Source organism: Myzus persicae, unplaced genomic scaffold, assembly GCF_001856785.1.
Source record: "Myzus persicae strain clone G006 unplaced genomic scaffold, MPER_G0061.0, whole genome shotgun sequence".
Lineage (NCBI taxonomy): Eukaryota > Metazoa > Arthropoda > Insecta > Hemiptera > Aphididae > Myzus > Myzus persicae.
This window is the reverse complement of record NW_019102520.1, coordinates 856,542-879,880: the sequence shown is the minus strand read 5'-3', so window position 1 is coordinate 879,880 and position 23,339 is coordinate 856,542. Positions and strand designations below refer to the sequence as shown.

At 28.4% G+C, this 23,339-nt stretch overlaps 3 protein-coding genes across 3 annotated transcripts; 2 read left to right on the top strand and 1 right to left on the bottom strand.

The window, feature by feature from the left end:
- Window positions 1-667: 667 nt before the first annotated feature.
- Window positions 668-3,410, bottom strand: LOC111032388. Its single transcript, XM_022312688.1, has 2 exons — window positions 2,734-3,410; window positions 668-1,539 (listed from the first exon to the last, which is right to left on the bottom strand). The coding sequence occupies exons 1-2, from the start codon at window positions 2,984-2,986 to the stop codon at window positions 719-721; spliced, it is 1,074 nt and encodes a 357-aa protein (XP_022168380.1). The 5' UTR covers window positions 2,987-3,410; the 3' UTR covers window positions 668-718.
- Window positions 3,411-8,274: 4,864 nt separating this feature from the next.
- On the top strand, window positions 8,275-14,274 carry LOC111032358 (protein brunelleschi). Its single transcript, XM_022312651.1, has 19 exons — window positions 8,275-8,571; window positions 8,643-8,769; window positions 8,877-9,068; window positions 9,190-9,470; window positions 9,544-9,760; window positions 9,830-9,944; window positions 10,018-10,153; window positions 10,684-10,824; window positions 10,944-11,413; window positions 11,473-11,698; window positions 11,783-12,084; window positions 12,154-12,380; window positions 12,506-12,620; window positions 12,689-12,758; window positions 12,920-13,062; window positions 13,118-13,274; window positions 13,336-13,528; window positions 13,595-13,839; window positions 13,919-14,274. The coding sequence occupies exons 2-19, from the start codon at window positions 8,649-8,651 to the stop codon at window positions 14,063-14,065; spliced, it is 3,498 nt and encodes a 1,165-aa protein (XP_022168343.1). The 5' UTR covers window positions 8,275-8,571; window positions 8,643-8,648; the 3' UTR covers window positions 14,066-14,274.
- Window positions 14,275-16,536: 2,262 nt separating this feature from the next.
- Window positions 16,537-18,669, top strand: LOC111032329. The gene is made up of 4 exons (XM_022312609.1): window positions 16,537-16,551; window positions 17,388-17,540; window positions 17,920-18,117; window positions 18,574-18,669. The coding sequence occupies exons 1-4, from the start codon at window positions 16,537-16,539 to the stop codon at window positions 18,667-18,669; spliced, it is 462 nt and encodes a 153-aa protein (XP_022168301.1).
- Window positions 18,670-23,339: the final 4,670 nt, after the last annotated feature.

Below are 23,339 nucleotides of genomic sequence, written 5' to 3'. Positions count from 1 at the left end.
ATGTATATCTTCTAGTTTTTGTTCAACTTGAAATACTTGGATAATTTTTTACTCGAATCCAAAGTTTGTAGTCTATTAGTAATTTTTATTACCATTTACCACAATACTAATTGTCAATTAAACTCTCTGGAGAAAGATTAGTATTTATCCGTCTTTAAAAATTATGAAAGATATATCTTATTATATTAAATTGGTTAGAACTAAAATGCCCTTGAAGAATAAACAATTTAAAGATATACCAAAAGTATACAAAAATAATAAACAATCATTCATACAAAGTTATTTAATAGAGTAATAGTTAGACATTTAATTAAAAAAATTGTTTTATATATTTCACTTAATATAAAATTAAAATCAAATAATAAAATAACAAAAAATCATATATTTGAAATTTTATAATAACAAAGCTTTTGTATAGTCTTTCTTATTTATAATCTCACTTATTTTTAATTAAACTGATATAAACATTTAAATCTAAAAACATATAACATTTTATAAACTTGAATAAACACGAACAAAATTGTCCTAAATTATTAATTATTAGTTGTATATTTGTAACAAAATCTAAAAGAATAAAATGTAAAAATATCAAGTAAATAAAGTTATTTTAATTTAAAAATTTTAATTTGCTCTATTAAGATAAAAGAAACAATAAATTAAACAAATAATATTTAAAAATATATATATTAAAACAATGTTAATAATTAATGATGTTTTATCACTGTTGTTTATTAAATTTATTAATTCTATTTTTATTACTTAATGGACATCTACTAATAGTGTGAGCTTTAGTCCCAGTTGCTTTACAATGTGGACAGGTGTACCTTGATAAAAATGGACACTTCACATTTCCTAGTTCATCTTTAACAAAATGTGTTCTATAAACTGATTCTTCTTCGCCATTGTTTTTACAAAATGCACAATGTTGGTTATTTGGTAGAAATGGAGCATCAGGCAGCTTAATTGATATTTTTTTAGATGGCGGAATTCTATTAGATTTAATAGATTCTTTTCTAGATTCTTCAATAATATTATAATCAGGCTTTTCAGATTGTTTTGGTTTTGTAGGTTTGGAATGTTTGATAATTTCTGCATATGATACAGTCTTTTCATCAATAGTATCAGACATAGAACTATCTGAGTCAATGCTGCTACTTTTAGTATCATCATCGTTTTCGATGACTTGTATTTTATTATTATTCTCTTCAGGTGACTTTTTAAAATCATTGTTATTTTTAGACATTATTTTAATAGGCGTAATAGGCTCTTCAAAATCTAATGGTGAACTAGATGCTGAAAACGATTCAACAGAACTAGGTGTGGGTACTAGAATGGTGACTAGTTTATTGGGTAGTTGAACTTTAAGAGTATGACTATTTGTTAAATCCCTCTGATTGTTATTGTAATTGTAATTGACACTATGAACAAATGTATTTTGTGTATGATTTGGTCGTAATACTGGACGATTAGTCCATGGAACTGTAGATTCATTGAAAGATGGCTCTGAATATAGTTCACCAAAATCAAACCAACGGGATTCTGTTAATTTATATATAAATTATTAGTTTATTTGTTCCATTATAAAATATATTAATTTTAATTGTATTTTCAATTTCTTAGTACATAGAGAATTAACTAGTTTTTACATAAAATAAATAATAATATAAGTATTATTATATCATAATTTCTTAATTATAACCTATTCTAATAATATTTTCAGTATTAGGCATAGACCTCACACTAATAAACAGAGCAAGGGTATAGATTGCTTGGTCTTGCCTGACTGCACTGCTTAACTGGACTTATTGTACTGTGCCCATGATCAGTAGATGATTCAATAAGCTGAATAAACTGTATATAACATAAATATATATATATATATATCACTGTAAAGCAAATTGCCAAGGACCACACTACCACAGCTCTACTCATCCTCATCGACCAAATATTATGCTCTGTCAACTAGTATAAGGTCTATGGAATTAGGTAAAAAAACAAGTAGATACTTTATTAACTTTTACCTGATTTTTTGGTAATTGCCAACTGGCAAGTTTATGATAATTACAATTTATTCTAACGAAATGTCAAATATTTACAAGTGGCATACACAGGATTTTTCAATTGGAAGTGTATGTTAATGCTTACAATTGATTAGAGGGGTCAGGTCTCAGGTGTACAGAAAATAATCGAGGATATTATAATTGGCCTTGTTTTGAAAATAAACTGAACTTTTATAAAATTTTAAAACTTAGAAATATTAATCATCCTAATAACATTGAATTTTTTTACCATTTTATTTTGTACCTAATTGGACTGAACTGTTGAGCATTTGGTTTGGTCAGATTATTTGCAAGTTTATTTACGAACCAAACTATGTTTAATTTTAACAGTTTATAACACCACTATTAATAGTTTGGGAGGATTTTGAATACCATATAGATGTGTACTGGGTGGCCAAGGGGGGTGATGTGGAAAATTTGTAAGCAAACTAATTGGGACTTGATTATTTTAAGAATATATTTTACTTCAACCCACCCAAAGTAAATTATTTTTAAAACAAATAAGAATTTTTGAAATTGGATGTAGACCTGAAAAACCTGTACCCAAAATAGATCCGTCCGCACAACTGAAATAACGACTATTGGGGATTCAGGAAACAAAAAACTTCTACTTACCTAATAATATTTTTCGGAATTTTAACAGTTGGGAAGAACAATAGTTTACAATACTCACTGTAATAATTCACGTGCATTTCGGCGATATTCATGATGTCGTCGTAGAAAGAGGAGCTCGTACACATGTTTGGGAAACGTTTCGAGTAGTAAAACGCCATTTTGCGTGAGTTTCCGGTCCGCTCGGTGCTCTCCCTGGAAACTCTGTTGAGGAACCGGAATGGGAACTTCTGTAATAGAACGGCTGCCCTGTCGAACATTTTTTGCTGGTACGATGACCCATCGTCAATCATCATTCCGTCGTGAAGGATCATCGTTCGCGAAGCTGCTGTGCACAATGAATTTTTATACTAGGAACGGTGAATGTGATAATAATATTATTATTATATTTTTGTATCTTTAATATTGTGATCGAACACTATATAGCATCGTTATGTTATCGTCATCAGTTATTTGAGCAGCGCAACGCCAAATAATATTATAAAATACAACAAAACTACAGCCGATATCGATATACACATAAAAATATTCATAAATATATGTACATGTATAATATATTGATTACGAACGAAATAATTAAACGGGGGTTTTTTATAATATTAAAAATCGCGTCCGTCGCTCAATGTGAACAATTCTGGTACACATGACGCATTGACGCTTCGAATTAATTGTCGGATTGTCCACAAGACAGAATAATAATACATTAATATGTATGTAAGTATGTTTACGTTAGGTAATCATGCTATTTCTGTGCCAGGGAAAAATGTGGGAAATCCCGCATCTGTTATCACTTATCAAACATCGGTTAATTTAATTGCTGTCGCCCTTAGATCATATTATACTATATGACACGGCTATAGATATGAGCTATAGCCGTGACTATATGATCTAAGCTGTCGCCTATCACATTTATCATGTGCTCATCACATATTGTGATATCACAGACCAAGTTGAAAGTTTGAAAGTCTTTGGTGATAATATGACAATTGTTACTTGTTAATTATTAAATATACACAATACACATCATAAGTTGTGTATGAATGTGTAAATCTAAAAGCTATAAAATGTATTATGAATCATAGTTCAAAATAATGCATTGAGGTATTTTCAAAAAAATTATACTAAACATAAATAATTCCTACATTGAGTGAATTAAAGTGGTAATCTTTGAGACCCAGCTCACTCAGCGCAGCCTATATACGTTTGGTATATTTATTCTAGTCTTTACCATGACAAAATATAATATTATACTGGTCATTCAAACAAGATTAAGATATGGTGTATATTATAATGTACCTAGGTAAAAAATTTATCACCATAAAGTACAGACTAAGTACCTACTTTTATTGTTTTCATATTTGAAGCTGGTTTTGTTGTATAATATTTATATTTGTTTTGTCATTGTCATAATTATGTATTATTTAAAATAGCATTCAAGGTAATCACTGACGTCAAACGACCGACTGAAAACTTTTTCCCCCAAAAAAAAGTTCTAACTAAATAACATAATTGTATTATTATAATTCATAACATTTATTGTTGTATGATATTAGATGTTATTATGTTACGCAATTGTAAGACGGAGAAAACAAATGACAGTGTACCGTCCCAATAGGCAATAACTGATGTTCTATAAATGTATCTACGGCGGGAGATAATATGAATATTATAACAGTGTTTCATACAGGTAAATTATTACCCATATCAAACTTGTAGAGAATTATCACTTGTTTAATTATATATTTTAATCATGTTTGATGTTAGAACAAAATAAATAAGAGGTATAATTTTAGATTCTTAGTTGAGCTATATTAACGTATTGATTTTACAACTATGTGAGTTTTTATTGTATGGGTCTTCTATATATTCAAAAAGTAGAAGGAAAACGCAAAGAAAAATGATTTAAAACCTGGTATAATTCACCCTACGCTTATGTTATGGGCCTAACGGGTATCAGCTAGTACGAGGAGCGGGGAATAAAACCTCCAAGACATTTTTTGGAAGAATTAATTTCTTATGACACATTTTTGGCCAACTTGACATTTAATACTCATATTTATACTAGCATATTCTCTGTATTTTTTTAATATTTTGATTATGAGTACTACCATTGGCTTTTTTCAAATTTGTGATTTATTTTTATTTTTTTCCTATAACTATTGTTAATTTAATCAATGTTCTGTGAAAAAGTTTGAAAATGTTATACAATGTTCCTCTCAAATTTTTAATACTAGAATTTACAAAAAACATGAGCTGATATTTATTAGTCTTTAATTGTTTGAAGTTAAAATTTTAACGAAATTCGATACTTAAGTAAAATAACGATTTCTCATCGAACGATTTTAGTTTTAGATTCTGGGAGGTTCTCAGACTGTCATATTTTCCGATGTTATGGAAATCTTCTAAAATAGTTATTTTTTCTAAACCTGACAAACCACTTGATAACCCCAACCTCATTCAGACCAATAAGTCTCTTGCCATTCTTTTCAAAAGTTTTAGAAAGACTTATTTTAAGACGCTTAATGCCACATATTATCGCCAACAACATACTTCCAAATACTCAGTTTGGGTTCCGCAATTCACATAGCACGATCCATCAATTACACCGAGTTGTTGATGTTATTTCTACATCCCTTGAAAAAAAGCTTTATTGCTCTTATATTTTTCTAGACGTTGCACAAGCCTTCGACTGGGTCTGGCATGAAGGCCTCCAATACAAACTTAAAAAATTTCTCCCCTCCCCATTATACCTATTAATTAAATCTTATTTAACTGATAGACACTTCCAAGTCCAATTTAATTCGTCAACATCGGAAATCTAGTCAATCAAAGCAGGTGTACCACAAGGTGGTATACTTTCCCCCTTTCTGTTCAACATATACGTAGCTGACCAACCCACAATGCAACAAACCATTGTAGCGGATTATGCCGACGACAAAGTTATTTTATCCATCAACGAAAATTCTTTAATTGCCTCATCAAACTTACAAGTACATCTTGACCACTTGTCCGAGTGGTATGAAAAATGGCGAGTAAAAATTAATCAGAATAAATCTATTCACACAACATTTACACTCAAACAAGGAATATGTCCAAACATTACTCTCAACAATGTACTAATTCCCTCATCCGACACAGTTAAATATTTAGCATTATATTCCTTGACAAAAGACTAACATGGAAGAAACACCTCCAAACCAAACGGCTAACCTTAAACAATCGCATGCGTATGCTCAGACCTCTGCTAATTAGAAATAAGTGTTCCACTCTAAACACCAAACTAATTACTTACAAAGCGCTACTCAAACCAATCTGGACATATGGACTTCAACTGTGGGGTGCAGCAACAAAATCTAACACTAATAGAATCCAAACGTTCCAAAACATTTCACTCCGACGATTATCCAATGCTCCGCCCTATATTTTCAATCACACCCTTCATAATGACCTCCATATGAAAACTGTAAATGAGAAAGCACGCATTTTCTACACACGATTCCATAAAAAACTCCAAACTCATTCAAACCCTCTCATAAATGATCTTTCCATCCTCACTCTTCCAGGAAATCCTAATCCGCAGATTAAAGAGAAAATGGTGCCGTGACCTATTGCAAAATTTTAATGTCTGATGTTAAATAACCTGGTCAAAAAAAAAAAGAAAAAAAATTAAATAATAAAAAAAAAAAAACTAATCAATAGCCAAGAGTCACTAATGGGCGGCTGCTTAAATCACAACTTACATGTCATATTTAATACACTCATCATATAAACTAATTGTGCAATATTTGTATAGATCGTTTATGTCAAATAAAAAAAAAAAAAAAGATTCTGGGAGGAATGATAACTGTAGGAGTGTAGAATAATGTGTATGTTAGGTCAATGTGGAATACTGGAATACCAGGAAATGTATGTGATTCTGCCCGGCAATGTAAACCAAGAATTTCTTTTCAACCAATTAATATTATTTTTTATTATTATAACCTATTTATAGCATTGATTTTTTTTTTTTAAAATAATCATTATTAATTTTATTCATATATCATAATACAATAAACTATGCATTTTTTGAAACAGTGTGTATAAATTTATTTTTGTAACTTATCGTACTGCCTATTTAAATATCGAGTGTAGAAAAGCAGACAGACTATGTAATTCAAAGTGCCATACTTCTAAATCTTGTTCAAATAAATAGGTAATAATAAAATTATAATTTATTAAACAAATAAAATGATGATACTTGTTAGTTTTTTTTGTTATTTCATCAAAATATTCGTAATAATGTAATATTATGGTACATGAATACAATTAATATTGATTGTTTAAAAAAAAAATCAATACTATAAATAGGTGATGATTATAATTAATTATAATAATAAAAAATAATATTGGTTGGTTTAAAAAAAAATTGTGGTTTATGTTGCCCGGGCAGGACCACATTGACCGGGCAATGTACACATGTATTTCACATTGCCCGTAACATAAATACCTACGTATTTAATAATGGTGTGTGATACGTGTTTTATATTCTGAACGCACCGAGCGGAGCGATGAATGTATTCATTTTACGTTGATGTGTGTTTTGTTTTGTCCATGCTTAGGTACGCGATAAGTCGTCGAAAACTTCAGTAACTTTTCTGGTGTGAAAGTGAATCTAGATTCTAGTTGGTGCATTCCGGAGGTCAAAATTTAAAATTCCCAGTAATTTTCAGTAATTACGATTTGAGCGTCGTATTCACCATGATATTTTTTTAAACTGTCAAAGCATATTTAAGTACTTATTTCACTAATATAGTATATTGATAGTGATTGTATTTACATAGTTATTTTAACAAAACACCCATTACAAATAATTGCATTTAAATATCAATCAAGTATTTGTATCGAGAGATGAGAACTATAATTGAATTTTCTTAAGACACAACAATAAACAATAGTTTTGAAAAATTATTTTATTCTATACTCACTATTGCCGGGGGGTGGGGGGGGCTCAATTGCACCCCTCGCGCAACAGGCTTATATCCAACCCAAATACAATCTAAGGTCCACAGACACTAGACAGGTAGACCACAGACTTTCATAGTCACATAGCCTGTAAATAGATCACGGTTTTGTATACAAGACCGTGAGGTACCTACTAGGTACCTAGGACAATCAGAAAAATAGACAAATTACATTTTTTTAGGCATTTTACAGGGAGATCCTTTTTAAAAGTAAAATGTTAATATTATTTGCATTTTTTGAAATAATTAAGTTAAAAACTTGAAGCTTTTTTTACACTTTTATTGTCATTTAATCCCACATTTTTTCGTGGCTTTTTTCTCCCTAGATTCGCGGGATAGATGATACAGAACTATATTCTAGTCTACACGTTAGATAATACAAAATATTTATATTATATTATATTAGCTGCCTTGCTACTGTGCTGGTCACACAGATGTATAAGGTATAATACTTAAATAATTATAACATTATAGAACAATATTACAGAATATCTGTGACAATACAGGCAGTTTTAGAATTCTTTTATTAGTGCAGGAGTGGTACAGGGTCCACTGTTATCAACAGTAAAATTGGTAATCAAATTTATTATCTACTTCGATATTTTCTGTTTTGTACTTATGAAGTAGATATTAGATAAGTGATTCTATAAATTTGAAATTCAAACGAAATTACGAAGTACGAAAACAAACTTGACAGTTGACACTCAACAATCTGTCATAAATTTAGGACTGATCAGTGAAATATGAATATGATTAACTATTATTATTATTTCGTTCTGTTGGGGAATTGAATTGTCTATGATTCAGATAATGATAACATTTTACATTTTTACTCGAATAAATCCATTTTGTGCTCACCGTCAGCCATTGTTTTTGTTTAAGAGTGGATATAAAATCAGGTGAGCATCAACATGTTATGAATGGTTCTATCATTAATGTTATGAATGTGCATGTTCGTACCGAATTTCAGGATTCGATGAGATCTTCAGTTAGTGCCATTTTGTCAACTCCAACTCAAGACCCAAACATGTCGCATCCAGACTATGAGATGACTGTGTATGATCACGGTACTCTACTTATACTGGTGAAGCACCTGGGTAAATAATTAATATGTGCATATTATTAATTAATATTTTTAATTTGTGTTTGTTACTTACTCATTGTTAATGATACCTTGTGAATGAAAGAAATGTATTGTCTTCAGGGGAAGAATTATCATCAAAAAACTTTAACCGTCTTTTTGAACGTATATGTCGGATCAATCAATTACGAGTAGTAGATAATACCGGTTCAGAACGATGCGTCCAAGCAAGATATATCAAAGAGTATCCAGTTGGTAATAATGATTGGGGTGATTTTCAAACACATCGACGGCTTTTGGGTCTTATAACTGTTTGTAAGTATTTGTAGTAATGAACTTAAATATTATAGTATGCTTATTTTAAAAAAAAAACCTATGTTTAGATTGTATGAAAATTAAATACTATTCATTATCTATGTATGTACATTTTTTTTAGCTAAATGCAAACTTCAAATTGAGTTAAATGAAATATGTAGATTACATGAAAGTTTAAAAGTTAAATATCAATCTACTCTATATGATTCACGATGTATTATATTTGGTGTAAATGCTCCAAATTCTCCAGAATTGAGTACACCATCAAATTTCAAGTCAAGAGATGTATATTATGCTAGTGATAATGATCCGAATCCTTCTATTGAAATGCATTTAAATGAATTTTTATCCTCTTTATTTTGGGTATTGGATGCTAAACGTCTGGAAAAATCAAAAGAAAAAGTATGTATTATTATTGGAACTTGTTACTATTATTATTTTTAGAATTGTTGGTATCTGAAATTGTTTTTCTTAGTTGGATAAAGCTACTTTATTAATTGCTCCATTTGAAAAACGTAATATTATTGGTTTGGACATGGAGTCTAGAGCTAATAAGAAACGTTGTATGGGACGTGTAACAAAGCATTTAGCTGATTTGAACCTGCAAACTGGTTTTTTAAATGATGCTCTTAATTTCTATCAGACTGCTATAGATACACTACGTTCTTGTAATGATTGGCTTTGGTTAGGAGGTAATTTTAAATATTTAAAAAATAAAGTCAATTTTGAATATATTAATAGAACTATAATTCTATCTAAAGGATGTTTGGAAGGGTTATGTGCAACATCATTAATGATACTACAACCACAAAATCAACTCACAAAATCAAATTTTCAAAGAAATGCTTCACTTCAAGAACGTCATTCTAGATTCAAGTATGTTTTCTTTAGTTATTGTTCATTAATTATGTTGTATGCTATTTTCTTTAGTTGGAAATTAATTTTAAAGGTTTAGACCATTATCCACAAATACTGGTTTTGTTTCATTAGATGATAATGTTGTCAGATCTACAATGCCTCAGAATTTACTTAGCATTGATGATATTTATAAGAATTATGGCGAAGCTCTTAAACACTATAGTAAAGTAAGTAGCAGGTGAAAATGTAATTAAATATTAATTAAATATAGACATCATGATTGGTTATTTTCTGGTGATAAAAATTAACATAATGTCCTTAACATTAAAATATTAAACTAAACAATATTATATATTAAATGCAGCATGTATGGTAATAAATAAAAAAAATACAAAATCCTGTCTTACAAAATTTAATTTTATCAAATAACTGTTTGAAATGTTTACCCGGTTAACTACAGAGTTTTTATAAAATTGGCACAAATAAAGCTGTAATTTAAAACTATTCACTGTTAGTAAAAATATAAAATATATTACAACAATTGAGGCATCTTACCAATCTTACCTTAGGTTAGGTATTTAATAAACCTAAGCATATAAGTGGTTTGCGACTAAATAGTTACGTTTACTTATCTTCCCCCCACAATCAAGGGAAAATTATTAGTACAGCAATTTATTTTAATTGTAAAAGTGTACATAATATACATTATATACATTATATACATTAAAAGTGTATAATATATTTGTTTATCTTATAGTATTTAAATGCTGGAGTAGTATTAACTGAAGGAAGTCTAAAAGCTGCTCGTATTGCAGTTGACCACCATCATTTCATACATGTTCATTACTTTTTACAAAATGTTTTACCTGTAAATTTGACTTTAACTGATGAGGAGAAGGTAATTCTAAAATTTTTTCTATTTATTGTTATCAAAATAAATAATTAATTGCAATTGTAGTATTTGGTTAATTTTAATAAAAACAAGTTTTAAAAAAATATATATTATTTAATGTACAGATACAACGTTTAATGAAATTAGCTGAACTATACTCAGAAATTGGTTTTCATCGTAAAGCATCATTTTTTCAATGGTTAGCCTCAAAAAGATATGTTTCTGCAAGTAATCCACACACCTCTTGGGAACAGTGCTATCAGTTATTACTTAAAATGTTGCCTGGGCATAAGTTATCTTTAGATCCAAATGATTATGTGACTGGAGGACAATTTGGATGGCCTGAATTACAAAGACAAGTAGTTAATGAAATTGTATTAGCTGCCAAAAGAGTTGGAAATGCTAGTTTAGCAACACGGCATTGTACATTTTTATTACAAACTATGTGGTGGATGATGGACAAAGTAGAAAGAAGCGCATATGCTACACAACTGTCTGTATTATCTGCACAATGTGAAGGTTCTCCGGTTCCTCTTGTATTGGATAATGGGCTAGTAATTCCCCCAGCAAATCTTTTAAATATACCACAACCTGAGTAAGAAGCTTCAGTTTGACAAACTAATTTAATATCTATATTATTATAATCTATTTTAGGAACTTTTCTGTTCAAAATTTAAAACTTCACTTGAGACCACATAAGTTAGTGAAAGCTAAAGAAGATTTTGGTCCTTTCTTATTTACTCCATTGAAGTTCGGGTCCATGGAAAAATATAATATTAAAAGTAATAAAATGGAATATGTTTGGGTTATAAATGAACCTTGTGAAGTTATACTAGAACTCAGTAATCCATTAAACTTTGAATTAGAAGTAACAAATATTGTAAGTGTATTTTTATTTATTAACTTTTTTTACCATAATGTTATAAATTGTAATAATTGTGTTCAATGGTAATTTGTATTTTAGCTTCTATTAACTAATGGAGCTGTCTTTGAAAGCATTCCATTTTCTATAAATTTACCTCCAGAAATTAGTTATCAAAATGTTGTGTTAACTGGTATACCCAAAGAAGTCGGAGAAATTGAAATTAACGGTTATTCAACACATACATTAGGAGTGAAATCAAATTGTCGTCTTAAAAACATTCCAAATGTTCCAGAAACCACGTACAATGTACAAGTTATTCCGTCAATGCCAATTCTGGAAGCATTCATTTTAGACTCAAAAAATGATAATATATCTAATGTTACATTATTTGCTGGTGAAAGGTGTATAAAATATAATACTATTTATATTTTACAGTCTTCTGGTATACTAATTACTTTTTACATTTTTAGTATGGATTATAACTTAAAAATATCAAATGTTGGATCAATTTCTATTGATCTTCTGGAAATATCAATTGAATCAACTATTGAACATTCATTAAAAAATAGCATAATTAAAGTTGACACTGAAAATATAAAAGATTATTTGCCAATTACTCCTAAATCAGAAATTGTGTTGGGGATTCATTTAACTGGAGCATTAAATTTCCTTTCCAGTAACCAGTATCCACTTGCAGGTAATATTGTTCTAATATTTGATTAAAAAGTATCATGCATTAAATTGTTCATTATAATTAAGTTAAAATCTTGACTTTATATTAATTAAATATTGTATTTATTATTGTTATTTTTATTGCTTCAGAGTTAAATAGTTTAAAAAGTAGCCTAACTATGTCAGGTCCAAGTTCATATCCATCATTACCTAGTCCTAAACAAAGGAATGAAAGATTGTCTCCAATGACTGCTTCTTCATTTCGGTAAATTCAGATGAATCTTTTACTTTTCTTTTTTTTTAAATCTAATAAATTATGCATATATTTTTCAGATCAGGAGAAAGCAGTTTAAATTCAAATTGTTCTAGATATAGAAGCCCAACTGATATAACATCTTTAAAAGTAACATTTATTTTATTTATGATTCACAAAGATTTAATTTTTCATTTAAAAATGAAGTTTTTAATACATACATTATACCTTCATAATTTTTTCATTGTCCATGATTATTTTTATAATTATTATGCATTTGTTAAATAAATAATGAACATATTTAACTTTAGGTTATTGAATTTAATATTAAAATAAAATATGCTGGAGGTGAAGGTATGGCTGCTGGTTATTGCAGGATAATTTCATGTATTTTATCATTAAATATTTTCAATTCTGTATTAGTAACTGGATGGGATGTCTTACAAGCAGAAACGTGAGTATATTGTAGTATTTTATTTATTAATGTAGTCATCAACTTTGTATTTTAGGGGTTCCCAATTTTATTTGGTACTTGATGTTGTGAATGTTACTAATCAAGAAATGGAACTTAAATATGCAACAAATAAAAGTATTTTAATGGAAGAAAAAGAATCTTACAGAATTCCTGTACCTGTTGATAGATTTTTAATCCATAGTTTAGAACAGGTTTAATGACTTTTATTAAATAATCTATACTGATTTTATGAAATTTTAATTTTAATCTTAGGTTAGTAGTGGTGAAGAAGGGCAAGCTGATATGGTATCCCAGTGCAATAAACATATTGCAGAACAAGTTTTGCTGAGATGGTCAGTTAATTCTTATGATGATTTACCATCGAGATGGGGTGTTGCAAAATTATACGGTCTTACATTGTGTCCTCAGATGCTTGATATTGTATGCACATCACCTATTTATTGGGGTAATTTACTAAATTAAATGTTTGTGGAGCAAGTGTAAAATAATATAAAATATACAATTTTATTAGAAATCAATCTAAATGAAGAAAAAATTGTCAGTGAGTGTGATGAAAAACTGTTATCAGAAACATCTCAATATCCTGTTGGTCAGCAGCTAAAGCTTCAAATTTGGGTACATAATTCACTTATGTCTCCATTAGATGATATTACATTGGAGCTGAATTTTTACCAAGACTATCTGAATGGAACTACAAACAATCAATTAGGAAATAGATTAGCTACTACTGGATCAACTAAGACTCATACAACTAGAGTGAGTACATAAATTGTGTTGATTAATACATAAGTCAAAAATTTAAAACAAATTTATATTTATAAATTACTCCATATAGGTAAACAAACATGATAAGTTATATCATGAATGTGGGGTGATATTCTTTTATCCTGGTCAATACAAATTGAATTTGCAGTGTCAAACATTAAAGCAGCATATATGGAAATTAATACCTCCATTACAGTTGGATATTACTGCTGAATAAATAGTAAATATAGTATTATTCATTCATTCATTATTCATGTATAGTTATTGTAAGTAAATTCGAAATAATTAGATAAATTAGAAGTCATCTGAATACTTACAATATTTACTGCCACGGTATACTCCTTTTAATTAAACCATTGTTTTAATTTTATAATTATTATTATGTTTTCTCTGTTATGAAATACAAAAAAAGGCTTAGGTTTCTTAAAGCAATTGAAAAAAAAAAAATATTAAACATTTTAAAAATATGTTGATGAAATTATTCTCGGGTATAAATCAAAATTCTTAAGTTGTTATTTTTCTCAACTTATCAATACATTAAGGGTTACTTTATTTTCACTGCATAGAATATTTATACTCTAACCCTTCATTATTATAAATAAACCTGATATTTGAAACCGACTATTTGAAATGATTGACCAAAGTGAATTCATGTGGCAAGGCCATTATAAGCTCAATTATGCTATTTTTGGCACCAGTCAACAATGCTCCATAACGAAATATAATAGTTTTTAATATTACTATTTCAGTATGTTTATTTTTTATTGTTTATTATTTATTTATGTTAATTAAATATTCATATTGTGTATTTAATCAATGCTATAATATATAAATATAGTAGTTAATGATAACATTTTTAATTGTGTTCAAATGTTATTTATTTTTAAATACAAATAATCTTATAATAATTTTATTATGATACCAAATATTTATTTTTGTCAGTAATTATGAATAATTATGATTGTTTTTTTGCATAATATATTTTATTTTTTATTTAAATCAAAATGTTTGATTATAGATTTTTTTTAAACATAATAATAATATCATAATCTCTAGCGAATAAGTTTTATTTGTGTGGAGGAAATTCATATTTGATACTTTAATTTTATGCTTTACATTGTCATTTGTGAATTTAACTGTTGTTGATCATTTGAAATTGAGCCTAGCATCAGAACTCAACTCACAAACTGACAAAATGGTGTCATAATTAAAGTCTTACTATTATGTTTATAGTTAGGAAGAGTAACCAAAAAGCATTTCCTACAATGGACGGTTAAAATTTATTGTAAGAGTTATTTTTGCTGGTAGTTATGATGGATTCAGAAAGTCATCGCCTTCGTATCAACAACTTCCTTGGAGCTATGCTTGAAGACAATTGTCTATTGTTGTATCTAATCTTCAGCATTTAATTATAACAATATATCCATATAGTTTATAGATTTAACTAGATGAAGTGATCTAAGTAACAAAATATAATAATATCAATTATTATCAATGTATACCTATTGTCTAATGATTAATGGAAGCTATAGAAACAACTGAAAAAGGTTAGACATACTTCCATAGGCATGTGTACACGATGAACCTTGGCACGTCCTGTAAAGTTTTTGAAGACCAAGAGTGGAATTATTTAATATATTGCCACATATATTTTTATAATAAATAACAATAAAAATACAATATTTTTATAATAATAAAACAATTTTATGGCTATTATTTTTTATTATTTACAGGCATAAATATACATTTTACAGAAGTGTTATCATAATAGGAGGGTATATGAAGTAACTCTGAAGTTATATGTAAAAAAAAAAAAATGTTGAATAAAATGTATACCTATGCCGGGTCGCATGAACAATCACTAAACATTTAACAAATCCATAGTGAACTAATGTTCCCTTAAATATGGCTTAGCGGCCCATGATTGGGCCGTTAAATTAATAATTTTTTCATGCAACCCGGCACTAGTATATTTGTTCTTCGCTAGTATAATACAAGACTAACATGATTGAAATTTGTTACTGATAGACAATAGTTAAAAGTTGATTGTCTATGTCATCAGTTCAACTAGGAAAGCTCCTACAAGTTGATCTTTACCCAATTACGTTGAGGTACTTAGGGGAAGAAATTCATACTAAAGTAATTCAGAATAATTTAAAATTGTTAAATAGATTTTTTTAGATATTTAGAATAAAGTATAACTACAATGAAAAGCTCCCCAAAAATCTTTCAACTCCCCTCGATAAGTCCAACAATTATTGTGAAGGGGCAAAGCCATCCACGATGTAGGTTCATTTGAAAAATAGTAGCCCCTCCTCCTACTAATATTTTTTCAATGGATTTCCGCCTATGGGTACGCCATGATTTTTAGTCTGCGCACATCTATGCATAGAATATAGATTCGTGATGGTCGATTGCAGGTAAAACGGAAAGTCATGTAATATCATGCCATCTCTATGGTAGTAACAATCGCTAAGCATGTATATACAGAGGAAAAATGTGCAACGACATACCTATAATTAATATTGATTATTGATAAACTTTTTTGCCTATCTAATATTTTCGTAAACATTTATAGGTACATTTCATAAGACTGATCTAAATAAAAAAAAAATTAACTGTACTGATCTTAAATTGAAAAAAAAAACATTTCCAGTTACAAAATACAACTTTTTCAATCCAAGTAATATGAACAACAAAATGGTAATACATAATTAAATAACAATAAATTATTACGATTAACGACATTTTGTAGAATAGCCAGGATTTTGTATTAGTAGTAACGGCCAATAAAAATTACCTACCTACTCAATTGTAAACAAATTATTCATGCTTTATTTTATACTTTTACCTACAACTTTCAAAATAATTTATTTATGAATAAATGATTATTAATTTATACGATACTAAACCTAACGTCGTAACTAGTCATAAATTCTCAAAATAATTAAAAACTTAAGAATTTTCCCATTAACGATTAACTTTCACATTTAAATTTAAAATACGTCTGTATCATAGGCGCAAATAGTGATTTAAATTGGCTGGGGCTCAAGCCCTTTAATATATTCAACAAAAATTCCTCACACCCCCTCCACATCAAATAAAAATATAACTTTTTTTTTTATTTGTTTCTAGTAAATTAATTTTCAAAAGTATACGGCAAATAAAAAGTAGATTCAAACATTCAATAACAATGTTTAGCACAATTTATCATTATTCATTATAGATACATAATAAATTAATATTAGATTTAGTGTTTTTAAAAATAAATACTTCTAATTTATGACGTATAAATATCCAGTACGGGAGCATATACATATACATCGATATATCGATTGGTATATTGCCGTATTGGTATAATGTATAGGTGATACAAATCAATCAATTTAGCTTTTTTGTCCATATATATTTTTTATAATATTACAATAGGTACACAGATAATATAATCTATGAATATCTTCTTACAGACTGGTTGTTTCGAATCTTCTTAGGTAAATTTTTATTTTATACTCAGTTATTAACACCTATCCTTAATTTAGAACTACCCGTCACCTGATATGACTCCTGAACAACTCCAAAAACTTTTGCCGTATAAAAAGTCTGAAGACTCGATACATTTTAGTCTGCCGGATAACTTTGTTCCTGGATCCATCGCTTTCGCCAACTTTCCTGTCAGACCCAACATGCGTAAAGTAAGAAAACATTTTGCAACCCATATATTTATAATCTTTTTATAGTTTACTATTAAACTGCAGTACCTATATCATTCGAGTATATGGAGTATCCCTCTCCAATATCTGTTCAAATCACTCTAATAAGTTATTATTTTAAAGTATAGTGTAGATCATGGATCATAAATTCATAAATTATATAGTGATCAATAAAGTTTGAATCCCTTCCGTTACTTGAAAATAGTTTTCGTATCAAAGAACCGTGGGACGGTGAGACTTGTCCTATACCCTTATAGACACTTACTTATTTATAAACAATTTTGCTTATCTACTCGTTTTGTAGGCACCATGCACATATTTAAAAAATGTTTATTATTATTATTTTGTGTTTTAAATACAGCAGACAAATAAACCAAATAAAAAAACACATAATCACTCCACCTGGACTCAAAGTGAAGCAAAAAGAATCTATGTAAAAAAAACGATGAATTTATATCATTGGACACAGCCTGAACTCCCCACAGACTTTGTTCGAAAAATCATTTCAGATAGTTGGGATAATATGACTGTCGATGAAAAACAAGTGTACGAAAAACAGGTTAGTAAAATAAAGAAATCGGTACCTTACACATATTATTAATTTTTCTGTGGTTTCTGTGGGTTAGTTAGGTTACCTACATTTCATTTTCATTATATGAATGTTTTTTTTTCGATAAGATTAAGTAATGATATAATGATATTAATTTAACTAGGTAGGTACCTAACTAATTAATTTTATCCAACAAATTGTAAGATCTATACTCCATAGATTTGGTTAAAGAGTTTTTTTAATTGATTTTTTTGTCTGATTAGATCATTATCATTATTATACCTATACAAATCCTTATTTATTTATACACTCGTTAGTATTGAAGTTTACACGTAGTTCAGCCGTTTAGGTAAGTCTATATACTGCAAGGATTTATATAACGTTTTATATACATAAAATAATTATAAGTTTACCTATTAATCGCGTATCTTCGTTTGAATGAAAATAAAACCTTTTTATATACAGGCAAACGGCGAATACGGGCCCTTGATGGTTCACCCTCACTTGTCACTTATGTATCAATGTGGACAGCTAGGAAAGTTTTCCAAGCAACCAGAATAACCATAGAGGAGTTTCAATTTTTATTTGTTATACATTATGCATATTAATTATTTAATTTCAATATTAATACACTTTAATAGTTCAACGTATATTTCTTTGTAAACAAATATTTTTTCTCATTAAAAGTCAATCGATCAATAGTTATACTTATGTAGTTTAACCACTGACCTTTGTTAATGAGTGTACATAATACATTGACAGTAATATTTATTAGTAAATAAACGCAGCACTTATGTACAATACATTATACATATTATTATATATAAATTAACATCCCTACCTAACAATACTTAAAAAAATAAAATATCGGAATAGAGTCACCCAGCACCCTCGTCCTACACACAGTTATAACTTTGTAAGCTTATAACACTTTTGACACTTTCAATTTATATGAATATAACATAAAAACATAACAAGACCTGCAATATTTTAACATTGTTAAATATACCTTAGAATATGCCTTTGTAAAATCTGGTCAGTGTCATACTATTATAGTAATTAAAATCAATTAGTGTTTAGTACTACACCGGAATGACAACATTGAAAACACTTTTACACTTTTACTTTTTAGTTTAATATTAGCATAATTTAGTATAATATACCTATTATTACCACCGTGTATGTCTGTACTCAATACTCTGTATCAATATTGAATGATTTTTATATAATACATATTAAACTATAAGGAACTATACGAGACTTATAATAAGAGCTTGTGATACCGTAATTAATGTTATTTTTCAATACAACATAATGTTGTATGATTTTACTTAAGTGCCTATCAGAAAATAGTTCTTATAATATGGCTATAGGAATAGGACTAATACATCTACTTTAGTACTGAGTACTTAAGGTCTTAAGATATCTTAAATCGTGTACTGACTACCATTAAAATACGTAATGTTATAAATTGACAAGACGTTTCTCGACTATAGGTATTACTGGTATTAGGTTTAGGTATATATATGATTGAGTCTAGTGGCGTAATTAAGAATGTTTTATGGGGGGGGGGGGGATTGAAATAAATTTGTATAGCAAACTTGTGAAGCATAGGCGGAGATCTTGTGAAATATTGAGGGGGGGCTCAAATATTTGATGACAAACAGACCCTTGGGGGCATTGCCCCCACACCCCCAACAAACTAATTTTTACATTAAATCACTCATAAAAAATTGTTCTCGTTGATTCGTTATCATAACAACTTAAATAGTTACAAACATAAAAAAGAATAATTAATAAACGATTTAAATTTTAAATTTAAATATTTCAAACATATTTGAACTAAATTATTTATTAAAAATCTAAATCACAATCTCAAAAGAAATGTATTCCCAAGAACATCAAACAATAAGTAAAATATAATTTAGTATAAAATGGTCAATACGGTTAACGATTCATTCAATCGCATAAACTTTACGATAGGTTTAATACAGCTATATAGCGATAGCCGATAGTCCTGTAATAGCTAGCTATATCGTTTCTCGAGAATTAACAAAAATTATGAAAAGAAATAATATTTTTCCCATCTAAAATAGAATGGTATAATATGTTATTCAATATAGATGGCCAATTGGTACAAAATATGTACAATATTAGGTATATAAACACAATATAATATTATTGTGAATTGTGACTTAATTGTTCGGTATGTTACCGTAAATAATAAATTGGTAAATAATGTGTATGTAATGTACTAGGTACACTTATATAATTGTGGATATAAGGATATAAAATAATGAAAAAAGTTCTGCAAACTGTACAAAATTACGGTATTGTTTGTTTAATATTCTTAGAGAGACTTTAACTTCAAATCATATATTTTGGGGGGGACTAAGCCCCCGTAAGCCCCCCGATCTCCACCTATGTTGTGGAGGCCTTTGCCTCCCACACCCCCTTATCTACATTTGGTATAATTTAATGACTCAAACCAATATAATAATTTCGTTCTACGAAATGTAAATCATGAAGTTACATTTTTATTATTAAATTTTTAATTTTTGGAATAGTGGTTTTACTTATCATCGGATTACTTACCATCTATAATCTATAATATGAATGTAGTGTGTAGGAAGTAGGTACTGTAATTAGGTACAGGTGACGGACGACGGTGTGGCAGGGCACCCAAGTGTTTATTAATAAATAAGAATAAAAATGAAACAGACCATATATTTTAAAATCGTGCTCATCGTTTACCGAGTAAATATTTATGATCCGTACTAACACAACTAAATATTTTATTTTATTTTTTAGTTTAATAATAATTATTAATTTATAAGTTTGTATCTGAACTATTTGTGGGTATACGACAGTATAAAAATACAGCTCATGGGGGATCTATCCCTCATATCCCTCCCGCCGTAAATCGTAACTACGCCCCTGATTGAGTCTATAATCACGTCGATAATATTACATAATTAAACAAATTATTTACTGATATGTCTCTCCTCACGATATTGAAAATTAAAAAAAAATATTATTTTTAAAAAACAAATCATAATTTCGCTGATATACGGTCATACATATTACATCATTAATCGGCTTATCGGCTCAGTTTCGTGCTCAGAGTTTTTTTAAAGGGGGGATATAAATTATTGAGTATTCTCAGATCCCGTTATATCTTATATACATAATGGTTATTATACATTCACTGCTTTTTTAGTAAATATATTTTGTACTTTTAGGTACCTTATATAGAATAGGTTGAATTAGTGTTGCCAAAATATGGTAGATATATGTTAAAAAATTGAAATTGACAAAAAAAATAACAAATTACTAAATAATTTAAGTTTAATGTTCATAAATTGGCCGGTGGAAGAATTCATTTTAAAAATGTTTATAAGCTTGTGACTAGTTTGTATGGTTAAATTTGGCATACGACAAACAATTGAAATAGAAAACCGGGTTACACCAGATCACAAAGATTTCTGAACATATGATTTATCAATAGACCATATGCTGAGTATAAGATCTATGGATCTATCACATATTTTAATATATTTATATTATCTATGGCAAACGTCAAAGATGGATAAAAAAAAATTAAGTCAAGAATATATAGAAAAGTTGTCAAGCAATAAGTATATTATATACCATGAACTCTCACATTTTGTTACTTTCAGATTCGTTTCAGGATATCTTCAAGTTTCAGTTCGGAGCGAGATGAAAACTGTTGAAAATCGCGGTTTTTTCGGCGGCGAAGTACTGCAGCACGTCTGAACTCTAGATATTACATAGCTATAAGTTTCACCGGGAGAGTCAACGTTTAAGCGTAAGTTAGTTTTTATATTATTTTGGGGCTTAAATAAACTTTTTAGATTTAATTTAAATATTGTTGCCACCGATAATATGCTAACTGGGTGGTATAGAAGTATATACTTTTACTCCCAAAAGCGCAATGGATAAAAATATACGTAAGCCCGAACGGGTTAAAATGTCATCTCCGTTTAATGTCAAGTTTGATAATATGTACCTATTTTGCCTATACTATACGCCGGGTAACACCTTAGGTTTACATGAAAAATAAAATTGTATCTAGGAAATAAATAAGTTAGTAAATTAAATTTCCGGTTTCTAAACTTATAATACAATTTTTATACAACCTATTGAGCTATAACCCAAGAATTTGGTAACCTTTATATTTTAGTATTTATGTTTAATATTCGCTTTGAGTAGTATGCATTTACTTTGAATAGCACAGTTATAAAAACTTAATAAGTAGGTTGATTCAGTGTATACGAACAAATAACAATCGTAACTGCAACGATAAATTAATACAAGGTTTCTCAAAAGTTGTTGTTAGTGAAAATTAAAAAAAAAAAATGATGGGCGTAAACCCACAATATTTTTTTATAGACGTTTAAAGTTAAAATGTTTTCAAAATTTATCAAAATATTGAATATTTACAAATTATTTTTTGTTAACAATTTATAAGATGTTAGATTTTTATAGCTAAGGATTAAAAATTAAAAAAAAGTTTTTCATTTATTATAAATAGATAATACTGTCATCAAAAGTATCTAAAAAATTATATGAACACAGTTTTGTATATAGATATTCAAGTTCAAATTTTCACAGTATTTAAACGAAAAATAGCCAATTAGTTTTATTTTACTGTAATTTAAAAATATTTTTCCTGAGTACTTGAAACTTTATTCTTATATTTAGTAATTTGACGCATCATATAATGACATTTTAAAATGCGATTCTTTCTGCAAGAATTAATTCGACCTACTGTATTACACTATTACTAAGTAAAATAAATTACTTAAATAGTAATAATATCATAAAATATATATTTAGTAATTAATAGTAAATAGTAATTTAGGCTGAGTGCTAACAGACCACCTTCCCTCAGACTCGTTTATCGAATACAAAGTTTTTAGATTTTATGTCATTGACTTCAAATTTAACACATTCATTACGGCGATTCCTCTAGGTACCTGCAGTACAGCAGAGCAGTACCCATTTGGTCAAATTGTTTAAAAATTGGAATTTGGAAGTTTACTTATCAAGAATAAAGCTAGCAGTACTATGAAAATACGTACCTATACAGATCTACCCAACAAATCTGAGAATCTAGGAAAAATACAATACAATATAATAAAAGATTTCCAATTAATATTATTCAATCATAGTAAAATTATTTACATTATGTCATTATTTGATTATTA

Coding starts and splice junctions, on each gene's coding strand:
- LOC111032388 (XM_022312688.1), bottom strand. CDS start 2,986: ATGATCCTTCACGACGGAATGATGATTGACGATGGGTCATCGTACCAG. Junction 1,540..2,733: donor AATGCACGTGAATTATTACA/GTGAGTATTGTA, acceptor ATAAATTAACAG/AATCCCGTTGGTTTGATTTT.
- LOC111032358 (XM_022312651.1), top strand. CDS start 8,649: ATGAGATCTTCAGTTAGTGCCATTTTGTCAACTCCAACTCAAGACCCA. Junction 9,945..10,017: donor GAACGTCATTCTAGATTCAA/GTATGTTTTCTT, acceptor TTAATTTTAAAG/GTTTAGACCATTATCCACAA. Junction 12,759..12,919: donor CTGATATAACATCTTTAAAA/GTAACATTTATT, acceptor ATTTAACTTTAG/GTTATTGAATTTAATATTAA.
- LOC111032329 (XM_022312609.1), top strand. Junction 17,541..17,919: donor TCAGACCCAACATGCGTAAA/GTAAGAAAACAT, acceptor TTTTAAATACAG/CAGACAAATAAACCAAATAA. Junction 18,118..18,573: donor AACAAGTGTACGAAAAACAG/GTTAGTAAAATA, acceptor TTTTATATACAG/GCAAACGGCGAATACGGGCC.